Source organism: Gymnoscopelus braueri (assembly GCF_963280865.1).
Source record: "Gymnoscopelus braueri genome assembly, chromosome: 3".
Classification (NCBI taxonomy): Eukaryota; Metazoa; Chordata; class Actinopteri; order Myctophiformes; family Myctophidae; genus Gymnoscopelus; species Gymnoscopelus braueri.
Genome location: NC_137612.1, coordinates 59271617 through 59296858, shown reverse-complemented (window position 1 = coordinate 59296858; position 25242 = coordinate 59271617). Strand labels below are relative to the sequence as shown.

General features: G+C 42.2%; 1 protein-coding gene across 3 annotated transcripts; it reads left to right on the top strand.

Annotated features, from left to right (window-relative positions):
• Positions 1-10762: 10762 nt before the first annotated feature.
• Positions 10763-24404, top strand: blcap (bladder cancer associated protein). 3 transcript variants are annotated; one of them, XM_080421303.1, is made up of 5 exons: positions 10763-10837; positions 15376-15768; positions 16284-16474; positions 18851-18982; positions 21678-24404. In XM_080421303.1, exons 3-4 carry the CDS (start codon positions 16331-16333, stop codon positions 18968-18970), a joined length of 264 nt encoding a protein of 87 aa, XP_080277429.1. In that variant the 5' UTR covers positions 10763-10837; positions 15376-15768; positions 16284-16330; the 3' UTR covers positions 18971-18982; positions 21678-24404. The 3 variants fall into 3 exon arrangements, with proteins under 3 accessions (XP_080277429.1, XP_080277427.1, XP_080277428.1); XM_080421301.1 differs by having other exon boundaries at positions 15376-15775; XM_080421302.1 differs by having other exon boundaries at positions 10775-10837; positions 15418-15775.
• Positions 24405-25242: the final 838 nt, after the last annotated feature.

Here is a 25242-nt window from a genome sequence, read left to right as displayed (position 1 = left end):
CCCCGAGAAAATAAAAACCTACAGCGAGTGGTGCGGTCAGCAGAACACATAATGGGAGTCGAGCTCCCCTCTCTCCAGAAACTATACAAGAAGAGGTGTGTAGTCATGAAGGACAGGCACCATCCCAGCCACAAACCGTTCAAACCCCTACAACGACCGTGGCCAGGCAAGGAGGCCTACTGTAGTACCAATGGCCAGACCACCAGTTTTATGAACAGCTTCCACCCGGCTATAACACTGTTGAACAAAGTATGACCGCCTTGGACTTTTGCTTTCCCCATAGACCTACCTGTGAATCTGGTATAAAGCAACCTTTTGTGGACCATGTGGTTGAACTTGACAATTGCCAATACTTTGCACCTTAATCTCATGTACAACGCACTGATACTCTTCTTGCACTAATGTCATGAACAGTACATACCAGCTGCTATGCTCACGCACCTTATTTCTAAACCTCATGTACTGTACATGTTTGGATGGATATGCCATGTGTAAATATGTAGATACCTTGTTGTCTCTTTTTCTGGAAACAATCAAGAACGATGGTGCTGCACAAAAACGAATTTCACCCACTGTTTGTGTGACAATAAAGATGATCCTGACTCTGAAAGCTGTAATACTAATATGTGTCTACCATACACTACTGCTGCTAACCATAATCCCCTTATCTACCATACAGCTAATGTACACCTATTACCCTGACTGACTAACCACCTTATCTAGCATACACCTATTACCCTGACTGACTATCTAGCATACACCTATTAACCTGTCTGACTAACCACCTTATCTACCATACACCTATTAACCTGACTAACCACCTTGTCTACCATACACCTATTACCATGACTGACTAACCACCTTATCTACCACACACCTATTAACCTGACTAACCACCTTGTTATCTACCATACACCTATTAACCTGACTAACCACCTTGTCTACCATACACCTATTAACCTGACTAACCACCTTATACCATACACCTATTACCCTGACTGACTAACCACCTTGTCTACCATACACCTATTAACCTGACTAACCACCTTATACCATACACCTATTACCCTGACTGACTAACCACCTTGTCTACCATACACCTATTACCATGACTGACTAACCACCTTATCTACCATACACCTATTAACCTGACTAACCACCTTATCTACCATACACCTATTACCCTGACTGACTAACCACCTTATCTACCATACACCTATTAACCTGACTGACTAACCACCTTATCTACCATACACCTATTAACCTGACTAACCACCTTATCTACCATACACCTATTACCCTGACTGACTAACCACCTTATCTACCATACACCTATTAACCTGACTGACTAACCACCTTATCTACCATACACCTATTAACCTGACTAACTAACCTCCTTATCTAGCATACAGCTTATCTAATGTTAACCTACTAACCATACAGCTTAATGCTAGCTACTAACCTGATAATGTTAATGTGATATGATCCTTATCAACCATGAATAGCTCATTGTATCATAAATGTAACCTTATCATCCATAAATAGATTGAATATGAAAGTAAATAGATTATATTATCAATATCAACAATGTAGTCTATTACATGCCATGATAGGAGCCTTATCAACCACAAATAGGTTGTATTATCATATCATGCTACTAACACGCTCTATTAACTATATAGGACAGCACCATGGAGAGCTCCTAGTCCTTGATGCTTTAAAATGCATGTGTGTGTGTGTGTGTAAGTTGACAGCATCGGTTAACATTATTATTAATAATAATAATAATGATTATTGTAATATTAGTATTACACTAACCTGGCTTCATGGACTAAGAGCGTCGCTCTGGACGGTTTAAAATGAACGCATGTCTGTTGACAGCATCGATCCTAAAGGGGGTGAGAAAAGCCCCCCCCCCCCCCCGTTTATAAATGAACACAAAAGATAATGTGCGTGTGGTCGCGGCGCGCATTGCGTGCGTGTGAACGGAACGAATGTGTGAATAAATGCAGAATAGAAACGTGTTCCTGTACCTGCTGCTGTCTGTCCACGTCCCGTTGTGTCCGCTTTGTTCCGCACGGACACACGATGGTGTTGTTGCGAGGGAGAGATATGAGAGAGAGAGAGAGAGAGAGAGAGAGAGAGAGAGAGAGAGAGAGAGAGAGAGAGAGAGAGAGAGAGAGAGAGAGAGAGGGGGGGGGGGGGGTGGGAGAGAGAGAGATGAGGAATGAGAGAGAGAGAGAGAGAGAGAAGAGAGAGAGAGAGAGAGAGAGAGAGAGAGAGAGAGCAGAGAGAGAGAGAGAGAGAGATGAGAGAGAGAGAGAGAGAGGGGGGGGGGGGGGGGGTGGAGAGAGAGAGATGAGAATGAGAGAGAGAGAAGAGAGAGAGAGAGAGAGAGAGAGAGAGAGAGAGAGAGGAGAGAGAGAGAGAGAGAGAGAGAGAGAGAGAGATGAGGGATGAGAGAGAGAGAGGGGGGTAGAGAGAGAGGGAGAGAGATGAGGGATGAGAGACAAGAGAGAGAGAGAGAGAGACAGAGAGAGAGATGAGAGAGAGAGAGAGAGGAGAGAGAGAGATAAGAGAGGAGAGAGAAGAGAGAGGAGGGGTCGAGAGAGAAAGGGGGGAGAGAGAAGGGGGGAGAGAGAGATATGAGGGAGGGAGGGAGAGAGAATAGATGAGGGAGGGAGAGATTATAGAGAGAGAGAGAGGGGTGAGGGGAGAGAGAGAGAGAGAGAGAGAGAGAGAGAGAGAGGAGAGAGAGAGAGAGAGAGAGAGATAGAACAATTAAATATGAGTGCTTGCAATTCATTTTTACTGAAATAAGAAGAAGAAGAAGAAGAAGAAGCAGTTCTCTAATTCATATATCGCTTTTCTAAGTACCCAATGACGACATGGGTGGCATGAGAAAACAACGAAGAAAAACGACTTTATTAGGGGGAATTAAGACAAGGAATAAAAATCAATAAAAACAGTGGAATGAAGAAAATGTGTGTGTGTGTGTGTGTGGGGGGGGGGGGTAGTTGGCTGGGGAAAGCCACATTGAAGAGGTGGGTTTTGAGGGCGGTTTTGAAGGTTTGGAGGGTGGGGGCTCCTCTGAGAGTATTGGGGAGTGCATTCCACAGGGTTGGGGCAGCAAAAGCAAAAGCTCTATCGCCCCAGGTACGGTACTTGGTCCTGGGGACCTCAAGGAGGTTTGCGTCACCAGACCTGAGGGAGCCGGAGGGGACATACGTTTTGAGGAGGTCAAAGAGGTAGGGGGGAGCCAGATTGTTCAGTGCCTTATAGGTGTTTAGTAGTATTTTGAAGTGGATTCTTTGTTTGACTGGTGTGATATGGTCTCTGGAACGGGTACTGGTGAGAAGGCGGGCAGCGAGTTCTGGACATATTGAAGTTTAATGAGGACTTTGGAGGTGGTGCCATGGAGGATACTGTTGCAATAGTTGAGCCGGGATGTGATGAAAGCATGGATGAGAAAATCAGCTGCAGAGAATGACAGAGAGAGCCGGAGACGGGCAATGTTCCTGAGGTGGAAGAAGGCAGTGTTGGTAACCTGGTTTACATGGGGGAGGAATGAAAGGGTGGGGTCAAGAATGATGCCCAGGTTGTGGACGTGGGTGGAGGGTGTGACAGTGGAGCCATCAATATTGAGTGAAAAGTCTTGGGTAAAGCGGGGTTAGGGAGTTGAGGCTGATGATGACGATTTCGATTACATGCATGGCTCCTGGCCCTGTTTTACTATTGGCATTATTACGGGGCCAGGCTGCCAGCATGGCTCCGTTTTGATATTGGCATTATTCTTCCGATTCTTCTTCTTCTTCTTCTTCTGCCACTTTTCGCAGTTCTGGCTGAACCGTGCATACGCTTTTTACGAAACTCTGCCATATGATAGATGGTCATGAAAAACTATCAAGAAATAAATTTCACAATCTTTTGTCAAAAGGTGGCGCTATAGCACTCAATTGAAAATGCCAACTTTGAGCAGGTACAACTCATGCCCTGTTTGACCTACAGCCATGAAACTTCAATACACACATGCGTCTACTCATGATGAACAACTTTCACACTCTGACTTTTGACCTCTGACCTTTAGATCTCCCACCATTTTGAATTATATGAAAAATCTCCTCCTGGATTTTTGAGTAATCTGCACAAAACTTTTTACACATGAACTTTGGACCTATGCCGACAAACTGATGCAGCGGATTTTCCATAAGTGAAAAAATGAAGCTTTAATGAGCCAATATTGCAGTTTTATGACAATTATTCATCTGCCCCTAACACATACATGCAGACTCACATTTCTTTGAAACTTTGCGGTAATGTTGAGGGTCATTCCAAATATCACTGAAACCAATCTTACTCCAATTGGTCAAAGGGGGGCGCTATAGCGATTTTTTGAAAATGCAAACTTCAAACAGGCAAAGGTCATGCCTCGTTTGGCCCGACAGCCATTAAACCTGCTTACACATGTGCCTTGACTCATGAGGAACACATCTATCACGTTGACCAGTAAGCTCCGCCCTTAGATTGTCCGCAATTTTTAGCAGTTTGAAAAACACTTAAACCCAGGATTTTCAGCTATTTGCGTGAAACTGTATCATCTGTGTGAATTCCTTTTTCACGGGGTCTGGACTGTTGGTCCAATGGCTTCGCGCTTCAGCATCAGCCTCTGGATCGCAGGGTCGCTGGTTCAAGCTTCACCTCATACTGGATGCTTTTCAATTGTATCGCACAAAACATGACTGTATCAATTAATGCATGTGCAACTGTTCAAGGTAACATGAAATGCTTCTTTGAGAGAGTATGTTTGTGCAATGTATGACAAACTTCATTGTGAAAATAGCCGATCTACAATCTCACAACTTTTCAGATAGCAACGTTTTGTGAGCTTGTAGATCGGCTACTTTCACTAGTTTTCGTTCCGAGGAGACACAACAATGCCTTTATTGGTAAATGGTTTGTGAACCAGTGATCTAGAGTAGTTCGGGACACAGAGGCTTGGTTCATAATACTTATAAATATCAACAGACGCTATCAGGGAGGCCATATCTAGCTCAATGAGAAGAGAGGCAGCCTTGGAGTCCATAGGTCGCTAGTTCGATCCCTGTCCGCCACAATGTATTGAGGTGATCATGATTTGGCATTATTCGGATAACAGATAGTGTTTCTTGAGGATAGGCTTCGGCGTTGTATTACTGAGGTTAGGGTTAGTGAGGGTTTAAAATGCTCATGTTAATTGCATGGTCTTCTTTCTCTCAAGTTCAGTCTTCTATGTTTCTATGGCTTATTGTGCATATTACTTATCATTGCTTCTTTCTTTCTTCTGTCTGCAATCACTGGCCCCGTATTATCGCTGCTTGCAGCTATATTTGCAGTTGAGTTTGAGAAATTTCTTTTGCATCCATGTCTTTACTTCTGTGAGGCAGGCAGTGGGGGTGGAGTGGGTGGTTGCTGTGATGGTCTTGGTGGAGAGGTGTCACCGGCATAGCAGTGGAACTGGAGTCCATGGTGGCGGAGGATCTGACCAAGTGGTAGGATGTGGATGATGAAGAGAAGGGGGCCAAGAACTGAGCCCTGGGGGACACCATGGGTAACTGGGGCAGGTTATTTGTAGGTAGTTGCAGTTATTGATGGAGATGAATTGTTGTCGATCTGAGAGGTAAGATGTTATCCAGGAAAGCGCAGTGCCGGTTAAAACCAAGGGAGGACTGAAGACGGGTGATGAGGATGGAGTGGTTAATGGGCATATCATAGGCAGCGCTGAGGTCGAGGGGGATGAGGATGGAGAGGAAACCGGAGTCAGCAGACAGGAGAATGTTGTTGGTGACTTTTATGAGAGCGGTTTCGGTGCTGTGTGATGAGCAGAAGCCGGATTGAAATGATTCATAAAGGTTTGAGCTGGGTTCGAGCTGGGACGCAACCATTCGTTCAAGGATTTTGGAGAGGTTGGAAATGGGCCGGTAATTGGTGGGGGAGTCGGGATCAAGACCTTTTTTTTTTCAGAATTGGGGTGATGGCAGCAAGCTTGAGAGCAGGGGGAACGTGGTCAGTGGAGAGGGAGGAGCTTATAATATTGGTGATAAGAGGAAAGAGTACAGGGAGACAGGCAATAACTAAGGTGGAGGGGATTGGGTCAAGGATGCATGTGGAGGTTTTCATGCCGGAGGTTATGGAGGATAGGTTGGATGTGGTTATTTCAGTGAAGGAAGTGAGTGGTCGGCTGGGGAATAGAGGGGAGGCTGGTTCAGAATCAGGTGTGGAGGTGGAAGTATATGTATAACAGTTCAGTATGTATGTAGTTGATCTTTGACTGAAAAAATGATAGAAATGTTTCAAATTTGCTGGTGGTGAATGAGGTGGTGATGGTGTCCATGTTGCTTGAGGAGTTTGCTGACGGTGGAAAAAAGTGACTTTGGATTGTGGCTGCCGGATTGAATGACGGAGGAGTAGTGGGAGGTGCGTGTGCTATTGAGGGTGTCTTTATATTGTTCCTAATGCAGTTTGGAAGCCTGAGAGTGGACAGTGAGACCCGTTTTCTTGGCAAGCCGTTCCGAGCCGAAATGTTGTAAGCTAGTTAAAACAAGGTTGGCCTATAACAAAGCTACTGTCATGAAACCTTTGTTACGCTGAATGACAAAAGTGTTTCACTGAATGATGTAAAACTCATAAACATATTTAACAGGCAATTCTGTGGCCACCTTTATAACGTTATTACCGTGACCTATAGAGATTATCCTTACTTTTCAATTTTTTCCCCAATTATAAAATAATATAATAATGTGTTTTGTTCCAAAGGTTAGAAACCGTGAAATCATCAAACATTTCAGAGATATTTAGTCAACTCAACACATTGATAGAAGGACTTCAGTAGGTCATCTTTGTTATGACACATTCCCGACAAAAGTGATACAAGTTTTTAAATACTTTTTAGATAGAATCTATAACCCATTGTATTTTATGTTGTTGTGAGCACTAGCACAATTAATTCTTTAAAAATAGTGTTGTCATTAAGATTTTTGCCCGGACAGTTACACTGAATGACATTTTGACACTTTAGAGCTGAATAACAGAATCAAATGAATCGTTTGCAACACAAATATTTCTCGGTCAAAAGAAGAGTATGAGTTGAGTTATTTAATATGATATTTATTCTTATTTATGTTTTTCTGTTTTTGGATGGCTTCAGGACAAATTTGCATGTCTCGTCTTTGACCCATACACACACATATATATATATATATATATATATATATATATATATATATATATATATATATATATATATATATATATATATATATATATACTTTATATACATATATATTATACATACAATCTTTATTCTATATACATCTTATAGACCAGTGGATAGGACCCCCCAAATTAATATGTATTTGGCCATGAACCACCATCTGAAAATATTTAGCGCCAGTGACCCCCTAAATGAGAAGTACTGTACATTAATTATAAGTCAGAAATGTTCCAAATTTGTTGATTAAAAAAAAATAACGCACGCACGCACGCACGCACGCACGCACACACACACACACACACACACACACACACACACACACACACACACACACACACACACACACACACACACACACACACACACACACACACACAGACAGACAGACAGACAGAGGACGCTATTGTTAAATGAGTTTCGGTTTGTTTCCAGTGGGGAACGAACGGCACACACGTAAATCCCGGCCACTACATTTGATTGGGTAAAGCCTGTTTCCTGATCTGATGGCACGCCCACTTGTAGCCAATGTGCACAGGTTGTCAACATGGCTACCGACAGATTCAAACGCAGAGCAGAATCTGTTCTTGAGAGATTAGAGAACTCCTGATATAGATCTCCACAAATATATTTCTAAGCAATAGCATATTATGACCATACTGAGTGATGTTAGCTGTCTGTGAAAGTTGATTAGGCCCAGGCTACATCTCACACCTTTGTGCACACTTTCCATGCGTATTCATTCCATACTCTGTGAAATATCATTATCAAAGACATTTCGATAATCTAGCTCACACATTATTATAAGCTACAGAAAATAAATCATTGGGAATGTGTGAAGAGAATGAGGAGTGGGAAGTCCATATGGCAATAAAAAAAAAAAAAGTTGTGATAACTAACATAAATGTGCAGTTCAATCTATAAATGGTAGATAAATATAAAACTTCCTTATAATCCATATCATATTATTACTAGTATGTGAAACGTCTAACCTGACGCTGCCACATCCAAGAAGCTTGCGTCACACATGCTGTCTTGAGGAACGTAGTTACTCTCCATTGTAGGCAAAGGCTGCATGACCATAGGGTTCTGCTGTAAGAAACTGTGCAGAAGGCGTGCTCAGCCAGCAGTCGGTCTCTGTGTCAAACACTCTGATGTTGCCGTGGACGACCCCCTGGTCCCCCCCGCCCCCAAATACAAACATCTTTGTCCCGATGATGGTGGCAGAGTGACGATATGAAACAGGTGGCGGAGTGCCTACGGTGTTAATTAAAGCCCAGACCATCGTGGTGGTGTCCAACTTGTAGACGTCATTAGTGCGTCCAGGCAGCTGGGTGATTCCTCCATGAATATACATGACCTTCCTCAAGACACAGGCCGAGTGGTGGTACCTCTCTTCTGGAACAGTACCAGACATATTGGTAACTTTGGACCATATGTGGTTGTCAACATCAAATGAATAAAGCACGCTACCGTAAGGAAGTCCCCCCCAGATGTATGCAATATCTTCTACCAGGACAGCCGTTATGCCCCCATACGCGCAGGGAACCTCAAGGCGACATTCTCCTCTCCGAGTTGTCACTGGGGTCAACTTCTTCCAGCGTAAAGACAGTGTGTTGAAGATGCGGACAACAATCTGATCCCTGTGGTTATTTGGACTGTAACCAGATGTATCGTCCAGTGAAACATTTCACACACCAGCACCACTGTGAATCAGAGCAACTAATTTTCAGAAGAGGCTAGAAGGTGCGGAAATTTGTTGCTAACAGTTCCTGAATGGTTTTGTGTTAATAATAACAATAAAATAACAACATGTATAAAGGACAATTTTGTTGAATGTGATGACAATGTTGTGACGTCTTTCCTTGATGACATCATTATATGGAATAGCTAATAACGTTACTCAAAGTGAATGGCCATTTTAGCAAAATTATATAATCAGAAATGTGCTAATAACAAGATTTGTTTTGTCAGTACTATGACACCTGTCGTCCATGTTTCTATTATTGCAAATAACAGGTAAATCAAACGTTTTATCAATCCTAGGCTGATGCCTGTTGGGAACCCATGCCCCCTCTGGTTATACAATACCCATGTACCTGTCGTACCCACTGTACCCGTTGTCAGAGTACGTGGAGGCCAGTCTAAGACATCAGTAATGTGACGTCATACTGATGACATCATAGAGCTCCATATATGGGCATAGTATATATTTGGTGGCCAGTCTATGACATCAGTACTATGATATCATGGTCTGTCTGTCCGTCTGTCCGTCCGTCCGTCCGTCCGTCCGTCTGATGTTGTTACCTGACAATTAGTTGACTTTTGGTGAAAAGTTACCTATATCGCTACATATAGCTACATATATCGGTTGATATCGGAATCGGAAATTAAGAGTTGGACAATATCGGAATATCGGATATTGGCCAAAAAGTCACTATCAAACATCCCTAACAATAAGTTTATTATTTTTAAATTGAATCACCTACTAAAATTTCTGTTTTTAATAGGACTATAGAAGTGTTCATTTTCTGAAGTCTTGCTTCTGTTCATTTTATGAAAACTATTAAGATCAGTTACTTTAAAAGTGTGCTGTCAGGTTTTGCAAAAAAAGCAATTTGAATAAAATGACTATCGGCACATAAATGGTAAATGGTCCATTTGTAAAGCGCTTTTATCCAAAGCACTTTACACGGAGGAAACCATGCAAGGCACCAACCTGCTCATCGGGAGCAATTAGGGGTTCAGCGCCTTGCTCAACAACACTTCCGACACTAACTCTGGGGGAGCCCGGGATCGAACTGCAACCTCACGGTCCTCCATCCGGCCTCTCTACCGGCCACTCTACCCCTAAGACAGACAGACAGACAGACAGTCTTACTTCAAACTCCAAATGTTTGTAATGTAATGTAATGTAATGTAATGTAATGTAATGTAATGTAATGTAATGTAATGTAATGTATGATATGATATAATATAATATAATATAATATAATATAATATAATATAATATAATATGACATAATATCAACTGGAATGGATTCATTCAGTTAGGCCAGAATGCTCTAGTCTAAATAAACACATTACCAAAGGTTCTCAATATCGTTTGACCTTTGGCACTCCAATAGGAAATAACTGATATCCAAGACCTCTCTGTGTCCAAGACCAGTAGGAATGAACTGATATCCAAGACCTCTATGTCCGAGATAGCTAGATAGATAGATAGATAGATAGATAGATAGATAGATAGATAGATAGATAGATAGATAGATAGATAGATAGATAGATAGATAGATAGATAGATAGATAAAAAACAATTTAAATTAAGCTGATCATCTGGGGCCCGCCCCAGATAATGACAGTACTTGAGTAAATGTACTTAGTTACTTTACACCACTGCTTTTTTCCCCTGCAAACTTCTAATAAAGTATTCAATAAAACAAAAAAATATCTCTCGAAGAATCTGGCAACACTGCTCGGTTATGCTCGTTTCTCTCGCGGAACGTGGCAACCCTGCCCATGTACGCAGCAATGCTGCTCCAGAACAGCGATGGAGTCCCACTGACAATGAGACGGAAATATGTCCGTCAGGTTTGTTTACCTTTTCATTAACCGTCTTAATTCATGAACTATCATTTTAACCAGACGGCTCGTGACTTCTTTACGTTTTTTATCGAACGGGTTGTAATGTTTTTCGTTAAAAGTCCCGTTTATTTATTTATTACAGGCACTGAACTAAAAGAAATGCTGCTGCTAACCCAGGCTAGCCTGCTAGTGTTAGCGTGCTGCTAGCTAGCATTCATGTGTTGTTCCCCTGAATGCCATTTAAGGGGGTCATACCTATGTTCCCCGGGTTCTATAAGTATCAATACTTGCCATGTAGAAATACTCAGTTACAAGTGAAAGTCCGGAATTCTAAATGTACTTGAGTAAAAAGTGGAAAGGTACAAAATGTACTTACAGTACCAAAAGTAGAAAGTACTCATCATGCAGAATGTCCTGATTTCGCAAGTTTTCATGTAAAAATGGATGCAAATCTTTTGAAAATACCTCTAAAGTACAGTACTTGAGTAAATGTACTCAGTTACTCTATACCACTGGATTTAATTCGAAGTAAAACACATTAAATTGTCAACGAATGCAGTGGTTCTCAAACATGGACCCCCCCCCCCCAATTAACATGAATTAGTGTGCGGACCCCCGCGTTTGTGTCATTTTAAGATGTCTTTGGCTATTTTAGAAAAATCGTTAAAATGTGTGCAAATCTTTGAATATATACTGTATATATATTATTTTTTAAAGTGAACATTTTAACTCAAACTTCTGGGGGTCCCTGGAACAAAATATTTTGTGATGGGGCCGTCATGGGGGGCTCCGCGGACAAATACATATCATTTTGGGGGTCCTTGACATGAAAAAGGTTTGAGGACCACTGTTATTATAGCAACATAAATTCTTTCAAAAAATCTGTTTGACATTAGTAGAATCCCCCAGAAGCAAAGATTTCAGTTACAAATGTTCGCTTTAAAAATATATATATTCAAAGATTTAGACACATTTTCACGATTTAAAAAAATAGCAGATCTACAAGCTCTTAGCCTGGCACTTGTGCCCAGTGGTGGAAAAAGTACAAATAATGTTTTACTTGAGTAAAAGTATCAATACTGCATTGTAGAAGTACTCTGTTACAATTCAAAATTCGGAATTCAAAATGTAAAAGTACAAAAGTGCTGGTATCAAAATATACTTCAAGTACCAAAAGTTAAAGTACTAAAATGTTTGAAAATAGCAGATCTACAAGCTCACAAGCTTGTAGATCGGCTATTTTCAAATAGCCTAGGTATAAAATAGGGCTGAAGTGGTTTATGTATGTTTTATAATGGAATCATTTATATCTGCAAAGTAACTAGTAACTAAAGTTTTCAAATAATTGTAGTGGAGTAAAAGTATAATATTTGCCTCCGAGATGTAGTGGAGTAGAAGTAAAAGTATAGACAATTGGAAATACTCCAGTAAAGTAAAAGTACCTCAACATTTTACTTAAGTACAGTACTTGAGTAAATGTACTTAGTTACTTTACACCACTGCTTGTGCCGCACTATGAGCTTGTAGATCTGCTATTTTTGAACAGCCAAAGAAATCAAAGAAATTACACGTAAGCGTTCCCGGTCTTAATGGGTTAAACTCAGTTCACCAGGGCTCTGTCCTTGGCCCCCTGCTTTTTGCCCTCTACACCATGCGTTTTCAACAGGGGGTTATTAACCACTTGAACCCAAGCATCCCTATTTTGAGGGGAACATGAGCCGAAAATAGTAGATCTACAAGCGAGTCGCAGCTTGTAGATCTGCTATTTGCGGGAAAGACTTTTGGTGTAGATGGGGGGAAAAAGAGCAGACCAAGGGCCAGTGCAGTGGCGTACCCACCATAGAGGCAAGGCAGGCGGCCGCCTGCCCAACTAAAATCTCGCCACCCCTAGAAAATAAAGTAAAAGACTGACAGACAGCGGCCGTCATTCACGCGGGCAGGCAGCCAATCACTACCGTATCCATTCAGCAGAGCGACCCTCGCCTATAGTGATGCAAATCATGTATGCCATTGTCTTCATGGGGTACTAGGAGTGCCAGGAGTGGGGGTCTGGGCCATCACCTGTACTCACCTGGCATAAAAAGTACACGCAGAAGTACAATGACAACCTCTCGCCTAGTCTGTGTCTCCTAGCGTTTGAGAGGGATTTAACTGAAGGTCTGAACTACGATTCAGTTATAGATATTGTCAAGTGCAGCAAGCCCCGTCGTCTCATGTTTTGAGACATCACTACATGCTTAAACTATTTGATTTGGCTGTTATTGTTACTGTTGTAATCGCAATGTTGAAATGAGTCAATAATTTGTGCAGGACATCATGTTCGCCTTTTCTGTAATGCTGCTTTTTTTTAGAATAAAAATACATAGCCTACATTGATTATAGGCTACTTATTATTGTTTTTATTAACGTTTTTCAGTTTTGTAGTCAGGTAGTGTTGTTGTGTTAACTTGTTTCCCCCGAGATTTTCCCCCGAGTTGAGGGGGGAATCTCGCCTGCCCTAAATGTAATTTCTGGGAACGCCACTGCCAAGGGCCAAGGGTCAAGTTTACTTGGTATTGAGGGTTTGAGTGGTTAAATTCACATTAACATGAATACAACATATTAATATAAAATATGTGTAAACAAATAAACAAACAAAACAAAAACCCCATTAATTTACACAGCACTGATGATAGTGCTGTCAAACAAGTCTATGAAGCTATCCATGAAAAAAATAATTAATCTGCAACACAATTGTATACAATATGTAGTGGGGTGGTCCCTGCTTCATCTGTCTCTCAGCTAAGGGGTCCTTGGCCTGAATTTTTTTTTTTGAAGACCCCTGATCTACAGTACACCACATCTCTTTGCCAAAAATAGCCAAATGTTCACCTATTTTCTACTAATATTCGCCTTTAGGGCAGGTACAGACTGTAGGACTTTAAAGTGGTCGGGGAGTCGTCTGATCGTTAAGCATTACACATTGCAGGAGTTTATTTCTTGAAATCGGCTGTCATATATCGTTGTGGTTTTCACCCTATAGATTGATCCCCGACCAGGGATTACACACTGTAGGATAGTTCACTAGGATGCTATCTCCAGAGTCAGACCCAATACATACATTTGTGTTTATTCCAATTCATTTTAATCGACGTATCCCGTGATATGCCTCTCTCCCTCTCCCTCTCCCCCTCCCTCTCTCTCTCGCACATCAAGTGCGCTGAAGTCAGTGACAGCGTTGCCATGTCCGCTTATTATAAGCGACTTTGGGATTATTTTTCTGTAAAGTTGCTTGAAAGTGTAGTTGCTTTTTTGGCCTTGTTTCCTAATATTGTTTGAACCAGTTGTTCTCAAACATTTTCATGAGAAGGACCCCCAAATTAATAATAATAATTAATTGTCCGCAGAGGCGCAGACGACCTCCCCCTTCTGAAAATATGTTGTGCCATAGACCCCCATACAAGATCTGTGTGGATTTGGAAAATATTCCACAAATCCCCCCCCCCCCCCCCTTCTTTAAAAATAGCCTATCTACAACGTGAGCTTGTAGATCGTCTATTTTCAAGTATCCAATGTATTTGTAGATAGGCTTAAAGTGCTCATAGTTGTTGGGCTTGTTTTCACAAACCTGGTTGCTTATTTCTCTCGCAAAATCTGGCAACACTCACAGACAGTCAGACAACGACTCACACACACACACACACACACACACACACACACATCGCTCGCTCTCTGTGTCTTTCTCTCTCTCTCTATCTCTGTGCAATAGTCTCAAATAAACAGCCCCCTTCGAGCATGCTCGCTCACTCTCATTCTGTTTTATAATAATGTTTAACTTAATACAGGACTGGACGGTAACTATGAGGGGGATCTGTTTGTTGTGGTCCACGGTGGCTGTAATGTGCTCTCATTGGCTGTAGCGTTCATCTCTTTGCAAGGTGGTCGCAGCTCCTTTCATACTGTACGATATTGTCTGCTGTCCTGTCTGGGACAGAGCTGAATATCTAACATGGTAGTTATCTGAAAACGGTCGGAAAGCCGTCGCAGAGCGGATAATCGCGGCCACATCGTCTCGCGGAACCTTTCACACAGAGCGAGCATTAGCTCGCCGATCAAAGGCCGATCTGTGTCAGATCGGGAGGTTTTGTCGGCGAGCGCCAAAAAATGTCGGCGACAGCAATATTGGACCAAATATCCTGCAGTGTGTACCTGCCTTTAATGACCTGCCCAGAACATGGAGTCTAGTATTCATGAGTCATCACAGGCACACGATGAAAACATGACTTTTGAAAATAGCAGATGTGAATCTCACAACATGTCACATCGCGACTGGAGGCTGACCAGTACAACCACAGTCTGATACTATTGTACTGTCTGTCTTCAGGTCTGACATGAATGTCTGTCTGTCTGTCTGTCTGTCTGTCTGTCTTCAGGTCTGACCTGTCTGTCTGTCTGTCTTAAGGTCTGTCTTCAGGTCTGACCTGTCTGTCTGTCTTAAGGTCTGTCTTCAGGTCTGACATGTCTGCCTGTCTGTCTGTCTAACCGATGTGTCTGTCTGTCTTCAGGTCTGACCTGTCTGTCTGACTGATGTGTCTGTCTGCCTTCAGGTCTGACCTGACAACAGTAACGTTGAACATCTTCCATACAACACAGACCTGACTCCCTACCGCCTCCAAGTGGATTAACACAACACCTACAAGACCTGACTCCATAGTGCCTCCTGCTGGTTGGGATGCCCAATAGACAACCACACACTATGTGTACACAAACTACACACCTGCTTTCAAAGTAAAAGTCAAACTAACCAGCCCTGAACTACAAACCCCACACATCTGGACTACAAATCCCACACATCTGAACTACAAACCCCACACATCTCTGGACTACAATTCCCACACATCTCTGGACTACAATTCCCCCACGTCTGCACTGCTGTGTGGCTGAGCTCTAGCACAGAGGTGAAAGGTAACTTTAGTAATTTATTAACGTAAAAAATGTGTGTGTATATATATATGTATATATATATATATATATATATATATATATATATATATATATATATATATATATATATATATATAAAAAAACAGAGGACTCCTGCACAGCAAAAAAAACTCGTAGGAGGTGCAAGTCTAGGCTGCAGGCATATAAACTGTAAAAAAGGATGGCCCTTCCATAAGGAAGAGACTGCACACTCCAGAGAACTTAACTGCATTGAGTGATTTATCAGCACAACGCCGTGAGCTTCGTCAGATAGCACCTTATGGAAGGTCCATCCTTTTTTATTGTGTGTGTGTGTGTGTATATATATATATTTATATATATATCCCCCCTCACGGCTCACGCATTAGAAGTTTCGGGACCGGAAGTTCCACGATGGTGGATATGAATTAACTGACATAGTGGCTTCCAAACGGGTCTGTAGCAGCCAGTGAGTGACGTCACCGTTCGCTGTGTCCATTCTCGTTTACAGTGCTGACAGCAGACACCAGAGAGACGTCACACCCACCAACAGAGACAATGTACTGCCTCCAGTGGTTGCTGCCGGTACTGCTGATACCCAAGCCTCTGAACCCGGCATTGTGGTTCAATCACTCCATGTTCATGGGTTTCTACCTGCTGAGCTTCCTGCTGGAGAGGAAACCCTGCACTATATGTGCTCTGGTGAGTTTATACATTTAATAAAAATACAATCACTTATTTAGAATAGATAAGTGATTACTTTGCGCCACGTCTGGAGCTCGTGGACTGCCTGTACCATGTTTACTATCAGCTGAGCTTCCAAATGGAGAAAAAACCCTGCACCATATGTGCTCTGGTAAATATGTACATCTTATCTATTATAAGTCACCAGATCTCTTGAGTATCGGTATGTCCAGGGCATAACTCGTAGGGCGATAGAAGAAATGGTCTCAAATTCAGGGTGTGTCTCTCATAAGACCCCTTGATGGAACGTCAGGTTATGCTGAAGGTTATGCTAAAAGGATAACACAAAAAGCCCCAGGGGGCTTGTTTCCATTGTGGTCCATTGTACTAATGTTTTTTATTTTGAGTAGCCAATTATGTTTTACCCCCGTCGTTATGCCAATTGATTCCTCCCCATACACATTTCTGTGTTGTCTCCTACTGACTCACCTACCAGTGAGGAGCCCCCACCAAGAGGACGTAGAGTCCTCGCCCTACTCCTCCCGCCCAACACTCCCTGCTGACAGGCTCCGCCCCCAGCCCGTAGGAGTACATGCAATGACCAATATCACCCTCCTCCCCGCTCGGCTTCCCTCCCCCGAACACGGGCCAATTGTGTTCGTGTGTAGACACTCGACAAAGCCGGATGCACCACGGTGGATTCAAACCCACAACCTCCGTGGTGGTAGGCAGGGACTTTACCACTGCACCACCCGAGCGGCTTCCATGGTATTAAATTAATCAGTAATACATACAATACAGAATAGAATCTTAAGATATATTTACAGAGAAAGGAGGAGGGGGGGGGGCACACAGAGGATTCTACTATCAAGGAGTTAAACTATGCTCACTTGCATTTTGAGGTTAAGTTTGGGTAGGGAGTCGAGAACCTTTGTCTTTTGGCCATTTCACATTTTGGTGGCAGCATAGTAGTAGTAGTTACTACCCATGTTTGAGACGAATTTTGGGGGAACGAGGTCAGATAATCTCCTTGTGTTATGCCCATGGACATGCCCACAGGTATTTGGGCACTGATCCTAGTATCTTAAAGACCAGACCCATTGAGAGATGTTGCGTCTCCTTTTAAGAGAAGGCCGATGCACATCTTAAAGGTATCATGACATTCATGTTTACACCACATTCAGTCTTTGTCCTGGTCCTTCAAACGTGTACAAAAAGTTTTAACTGAAAATTCCACTCCAGTGATTCACTGTAGGTGTTTTTGTCTCACATTTCTAAAGCCTTTTCAACTGCAATGAAAAAATAAATCTTTGCCTGCGGGTGTTGCTGGTGAGGGATTTTGCCTGTCAATCATCGCCTCTGCTCCGCCCCCCCCAAAGGAAAGGATAGGGGAGGGGAGGGGCGAGGAGGAGATTGGGCGGGATTAATTGACTGTGACCTCACTGTCGAAGGGCCAAGCTCAGATTACTTTTCAGCCTAATTATTCAGAAAACCCCAGACCACAGAAAATCCACTGAATGTTCAAAGTTCAGATTTTTTGGGTGTAATTGAGGTCATAAAACCCCCAAAAAAACATAAAAAATAAAAAAAGTGAAAATGAATGTCATCGAACCTTTAAAGGTTGGTGACGGGTGCATGGGACAACCAGGAAGGTCCAAATGTTCAGAAAGGGATCTGTGATATCTAATCAAAGAAAAAGATCCCGCACACTGTCTGGAACTTGCAAAAAGTTCTGCACTCTGTGTTCTGCCTAGAGCCAGCCCAGACTAGCAAAGTGAGCTCGGAGAAGAGTGCTGGTAGAGAGGACAAGCAGTAGTGTTATTAGTTTGTTTTGAGAGGTCTGCAGTTTAGTTTTTAGAGACATCGAAATGTTTAGTGAACCATAAGGTGCAAGCATAGTCAAAATAACATTGGATGAGGGCTCCAGCGAGTCCTCATTGCACTCTATTTGATAGAAGAGGAGATCCTGCGTCTTATTATTAGTATAATTATGTATTATCATTATTACTAGACCATACCCATCGGCGGATATGAGCACCCAAAGTATGTACATCAGGCCTAAAAAGTGACTTAGTACTTGGTACCTGCAACAGTTCCAACACACACGCGCGTGTCATGGTCCGCTTGTTTCACGGAACGGGCAACACCGGCGCTTGTTTCACACACATGATTTGGCAACCCGGGAGCCAGCGAACACAAAAACGCTAATAAACAGCTGACATTTGGGGAAAGCGAAAAAACGGGCTTCGGTGCTCCGTGCACATGGTAATGGTCAATGGCTGTGTGCAAATGCAGATCAATTGCTCCAGCCACTGAGGAGAACGGGGCAGAAGAGGATGATTACTATCATTATTATTATGATTATTATTATCATTCTTCTTCTTATATTTCTAGGTGTTCCTGGCGGCTCTCTTCCTGTTGTGCTACAGCTGCTGGGGAAACTGCTTCCTATATCACTGTCCTGATGCCAGTCTACCCGCTGTCGCCCCTCACCCAGCTGTCGTTGGCACCTAGAGACACAGACAGGTACATTACACGTATACATATACCCGTCTCACTGTCCTGATGCCAGTCTGTCTGCTGTCTCACCCATTAATCAGAGTCAGATGGTCCATATCATAATCTTCCCATTGGCCTATAGTATGGTGTGGGCAATATGGCCAAAATCACATGTCACGATTTTCTTCAGCCAGAATCGCGATCCATGATTTTATCACGATTCATTTTTAATATAGATTTTTATTATTTTATTACGATATAAGATGATGATTCATTATATTTATATATTATTATTAATATGATTATTATTATTATACAACCACATATTATTATAATATATATTATTAACAAATATGTTCACAGACAGACAGACAGACAGACAGACAGACAGACAGATAGCCTACATACACACACATACATACATACATAACTATAGATATCGATATTGGGTACATACATACATGTACATACATACAGGCCTACATAGCTTACATACATACTGTATACTGTAGAGATAGATACATACTACAGACAGACAGATAGATATGTACCGGTAATCTATTTGTTTTTATTAGCTTTGGATTATTTATTTATTATTTATGTATTTTATTGATTTCGATCTATACGAAAGTAAAAGTCAGACTGGATAAAATACATGATAGTCTTGTTTTTATGTTGCTGTTCTATCATGTCATGTGACATTCGGTGTAGGTGGACGGCCGTGTTTCAAAAATATTTGCGAGTGAGTAACTTGTAGGACTACTGCTGTGCTGATCAACTATTTTCAGCAGAGTCATGCAAGCCCCAACAGTTTTACAATACACACGCAGCAGTTTCCAGCGCTTGTTTTCTCAAATGCCGTTTAGGCTGTGTGCCAGTGCTACGTAACAGCCTATAGCTGTTGCACCATGCGGTGACCCCTCAGTGCTTGGTTGAACGCTAAACGGTAAAGTCGAGTGACATTTGAACATTGTCGTTGCAAACTTTGCAAATAAACGTAGTTTGCAGACAGACAGACAGCTAAAAGGGGGGAGGGGCCTCTGGATGGGGCCTCTGGATGCGTGCATGAGTAAAAAGAACAGATCTACAAGCTGATAACGCGTCGCGTTTTGACTAACGACACCGTCGTGCAATGGAGTATAAGTCAAGGTGTAGAACTGCAAATCATACAATGTGCTCTCGCTGTATGCCTGTATCACGATCTATACGATCTCTCTGAAAAGGCATATCGTGGAGACATGGGATTCACCGGTGTTTTCGTCATATCGCCCACCCCTAGTGGTGACTCATTACATAAATATAACATCTTAATGACACCTCAACAACCATAGTTACAAATGTAGGTTTACAAATATACTAGGTATATGCTTTTGACCCCCTTTTCTCCACAATTTAGTCGTTATGCCAATGAATTCCTCCCCACACATTTTTATGTGTGGGGAGCTGTTGTATCCTACTGGCTCACCTGTCAGTGGGGAGCCCCCTCCGGGAGGAAGTAAACTCTACGAGGTAATGCCAACTAGCCTAGCAGCTAGTGTTAGCTTCATAATCGTCTAAATGTTCCGAGGGTCAGTGAGACCAACTGCAGCCCAGATGTGCCGATTAAGTTTGATTGGCTGTCAATATTCCTGTCGTGCTGAAAGTGATTCGAAATATATCGTTCATGGATTTGTTGTCGTTATGGTTGTGGTGTGAAGTCTGCCATGGTCAGGATTATAGACTCACTTTATTAAACACACCTCTTATTATTAGTATTATTAGTCAATATCATAGGCTCACCGGCCACTTTATTAGACACCTCTCCAACTGCATGTTAAAGTACATTTACTCTGCCAATTACATGGCAGCAGCTCAATGCATTTAGGCCTGTACACATGGTCAAGATGATCTGCTAAGTTCAAACCAGGCATCAGAATGGAGAAGAAGGGGGATTTAAGTGACTTTGAACGTGTCATGGTTGTTGGTGCCAAGCCGGCTCCTCTGAGTATTTCAGAAACTGCTGATCTACTGGGATTTTCACTCACACCCATCTTTATGGGTTACAGAGAATAGTTCACAACCATCTCTTGGGTTTACAGAGAATAGTTCACAACCATCATGACTTTTTTCAAATTAATACATTGACTGCCAGCAATCAATTCATTCATTCGCCTTGCCAGCGGTTTTACCATATTTTGGCGATCCACAGAGGCCCACGGAAGCCACACAAAAGCTGTCTGGGGGGGGGTCTCTTCTATCCACCGGAACATAATTTTTTTCGATTGCGATCGTCCGTTCTGTTGTTATCGGCAGTTGAATATGGCTCGTTTTCACCAAAAAACTGGGTGAAGAAATCCGAGTTAGATGTTTTTCCAAATCAATTTAAACTCAATTTACTTGAGTAAAAGTACAAAAGTATTGGCATCAACATAATTTAAAGGTAAGGTAACTACACAATCCAAACCTTTACCAAAGTGGTCTGGCCCTTTGAATCACCTTTCTGATTCTGATGCCTGGTTTGTAGCTGCATCAGATCATATTGACCATGTCTGCATGCCTAAATGCATCGAGTTGCAGCCATGTCATTGGTTGATAAGAAATTGCGATAATGTGTGGAATTTGGACAGGTGTTCCTAATGAAGTGGCCTGTGAGCGTAATTCTAGTTAGCTCTTCAATGGTTAACTAAATGTCCTGATGTTCACTCGATGTCCTGATGTTCACTAAATGTCCTGATGTTCACAGGTCTGCTGGGAGGAGAGGAGAGGAGAGACCAGAGAGAGACATGGACTGTGTGTGTGTGAGGAGAGAGAGAGAGAGTGCCACCATGCTGTGAGAGGGGGTAGTGAGCATGGAGGAGAAGAGCAGGAGAGAAGACATGGAACAGGAGGAGGAGGAGGAGGAGGAGGAGGAGGAGACACTGCCGGTGCTGGAGGAGAACTGTAGAAGACATCCTGCAACCATGATGTGAACCAGAGAGAGGAGAACACTGCCAGGGTGATGGAGAGGAGATGAGAGGAGAGGATGGATTTAGCAGACTATCCTTGGGGGGATTCCTTAGGTAGCTACATGCTCAAAATTAATCCTTTTAGACCGGGAACGCATCTGTCATTTTCAGATTTCTTTGGCTATTCAAAAAATAGCAGATCTACAAGCTCATAGCGTAAGATTTGTAACTCAAATCTTTGCTTCTGGGGGTCCCTGGAACTAAATATTTTACAAATGTTCGCTTTAAAAAAATATATGTTCAAAGGTTTGCAGATCTACAAGCTCATGGCGTGGCACACGGTGCCGCGCTATGAGTTTGTAGATCTGCTATTTTTGAATAGCCAAAGAAATCTAAAAATTACAGAGATGCGTTCCCGGTCTTAATCCACCCACCCACCTCGGTACAAAATGACATCACTGAGCAGCGGTGATAAGCGGTGAGGCGGTCACCTCAGCTCACCTAGCTGTTTTTACTCTCCACCCACCCAGCCCTCCAACCAAGGTTGTGAGCTTGAAGATCTGCTATTTTTGGTTAATGTTCCCCCCAGAATATAGGGATGCTGGGGTTCAAGTGGTTGATCGTCAAGTATAAAGTTATTTTCAATTTGTCCTATAATGGAAAAGGATATTCTCTCACGTTTTCCTCGTGGCATACGTACCTTAGGGGGAACGATTTACATATTTACGTGTCGTAATATGACATAAATGTAAAGCGCTGTAAAGTAACAACGTAATGTAGGGGTGCCGTGGATGAAAACCTGATCATGAAGTGACCTGATCTAAAAATAAGTTTAACCCAGTAAGACCGGGAAAGAATCATCAGAGTCATTTTTCGATTTCTTTGGGCTATTCAAAAATAGCAGATACACAAGCTGTTGAAAAAATTATGAAAGTTTCTGCAAAACTTTGAATATATATTTTTCAAAGTGAACATTTGTAACTCAAATCTTTGCATCTGGGGGTCCCCTGGAACAACATTTTACAAATGTTTGTTTAAAAAAACTATATATTTAAAGATCGGCACAAATGTTCACGATTTCCCCCCCAAAAATCGGATCTACAGGCTCATAGCTCGGTCCCCGCCCATATCCATCCATCCAATGAACGGCCTCGCCATCAATGCCTGATCTGAGCGCAGGTGTCGTGCTCCAAAAACAGCCGGTCTGCAAAATCGTGAGCTTGTGGATCTGCTGTTTTCACACTTTGACCCCCCCCCCAAGCCTGTCAATTTGCCCCCCCCCCCCAGCCTGTAATCCAGCCGACCAATCAGAGGGCTCCTCAGAGAGTAGGGATGATGTGTCAGTGTTTGCTATTGGCTCATGACCACAGCTTGTGTTGGAGCTCCTCCTAGAGGCCTGTGGCTGCATCACAGCATCACGGGGCGTTTTCCATGACTCTTCATCGCCTCCTCCTCCTCTCCCTCCTCCTCGTTGTCGTGGAAACCATCAACTGTGCGAACTGATTGGTGGTTGTTGTTGTTTTTTTGTTTATTTCCTGTGCATGAGGGAGGCGGGTTTTAAATTAGTTTTTCTTTTCCTGTTTCTTTTTTTTTGTTGATTTTAATTCACATGAAAAATGCTGAAAGTTTCCAAAGGGTTAGAAGAGTGTGTGTGTGTGTATTGTACTTGTGAGGGCCGAATGTCCTCACAAGTATAGTACAAACCTGCGTGTGTGTGTAAGACTGTTAGTGTATGTGATAAGGTGTGAGTGTGTAGTTTTTGGTTAATATGGTTTTGAAACGTAAAGATAAAAGTATTTTTTGTCATCGCCGGAGGACAAGTACTACAGCTCCAGTACTTTGAGTCATAAAGTATAAAGCAGATGCTCCTGGTTCAATATATTACTACGACTACAAGTGGAAGTTGCTCTGTCAAAATGTTGTACTTGACTTAAACCAGTGTTTCTCAAACCTCTTCATGTCAAGGACCACTCAAATTGATATGTACGGACCCCCTACGGACCCCTACGGACCCCCCCCCCCCCCGATCTGAAAAGGTATTGTGCACCCCCCCCCCCCCCCCCAGATGAGAAGATTTATGTAAAAATTCAGAAATAGCAGACGTACTAGCTTGCGCTGTGAGCTTGTAGATCTGCTATTTTTGAACAGCCAATATATAGATGGATAAAGTGGTCAAAATGATTGTGATGCTGTATTAACTACTTTTGCTGGGGGTCCCTGGACCCCACTTAGTGAGCCAATGCCTTAAAGTACTGGAGTGCTCTGTTTTTAAATCAAAATACTGAAGTATTGAAAAGTATGAATTGTCACACTGATGTGGCGAGAATCTGATGAGTTAATTTGTAAATAATTAAGCAATCCTGAAGGTCAGAGGTCAAAATCACGTTTAAAAACAACTGCCCTGCTGTGCGTGTCTGTGTGTGTGCGTGTGTGTGTGTGTGTGTGTGTGCGCGCGTTGATCTTGGTCTAGTAGTACATGACTGCTTTTGGTTATAATTTAAATAAAGTTTTTTCCTCTAAATGTGTTGAAAGGTGTCCAGTGGAATCTTTTCTAGTTTATAAGCAGTGGTGGAAAAAGTACTCAAATGTTTTACTTAAGTAAAAGTAGCAATGTAGAAATACTCTGTTAACCAAATGTGTTTTTCCCCAGGTGTCCTTTCCATGTCATACCTGAAGGCAGCGTTCAAGATAATTGTCTTTACTGAACTCTCCTGAACTTGAATACAGCCTTTTATGTTGAAAGAATTGTCCTTTTTAATCCATGCCGTACACTGCATCTCTAGTAAAGGCTTGATACTTAGTTGTGCGTGGTGTCACGCACCGAAAGTGGCAGATCTAAAAGCTCACCACGTGTCTGTCGGTGACTGCGGTTACAACGTATAGAGTTGTTATTAGGAATGAAAACAAAGGAGCTTCACCGGAAGAGGAGGGCCGAAGGAGAGTGAACGGGCCGACATCCGCTCTCTAAACGGGGAATTGGGCGTATATATATTATAATAACTATATATATATATATATATATATATATATATATATATATATATATATATGTATGTATGTATGTATGTATGTATATGGGGATTAGGGAGTGTTGCCTGCTCGGTTTAACATGTTAATATATATGTATATATATATATGTAATAAGTTAATTGATGGATCAAGGGGTATGGTGTGATGTGGTAGTGTTGGCGTCTGTATAAATACGGTATGTATATTTGAACGTGCGTATATGGGTATATGCACGCATTCGGGTGTATATCTTACACACTTTCACACACGTGATGGTGTGGGTAAGTATGAAGTCATGAATTTAAATATTGAAACATTTTGAGTGTTCGATTAATACGAACAGATTAAGTAGTT

Excerpts from the sequence above, each read along its gene's own strand:
- blcap (XM_080421303.1), top strand. The coding sequence starts at position 16,331 with ATGTACTGCCTCCAGTGGTTGCTGCCGGTACTGCTGATACCCAAGCCT. Across the intron at positions 16,475-18,850 it reads CCTGCACTATATGTGCTCTG|GTGTTCCTGGCGGCTCTCTT; the intron begins GTGAGTTTATAC and ends TTATATTTCTAG.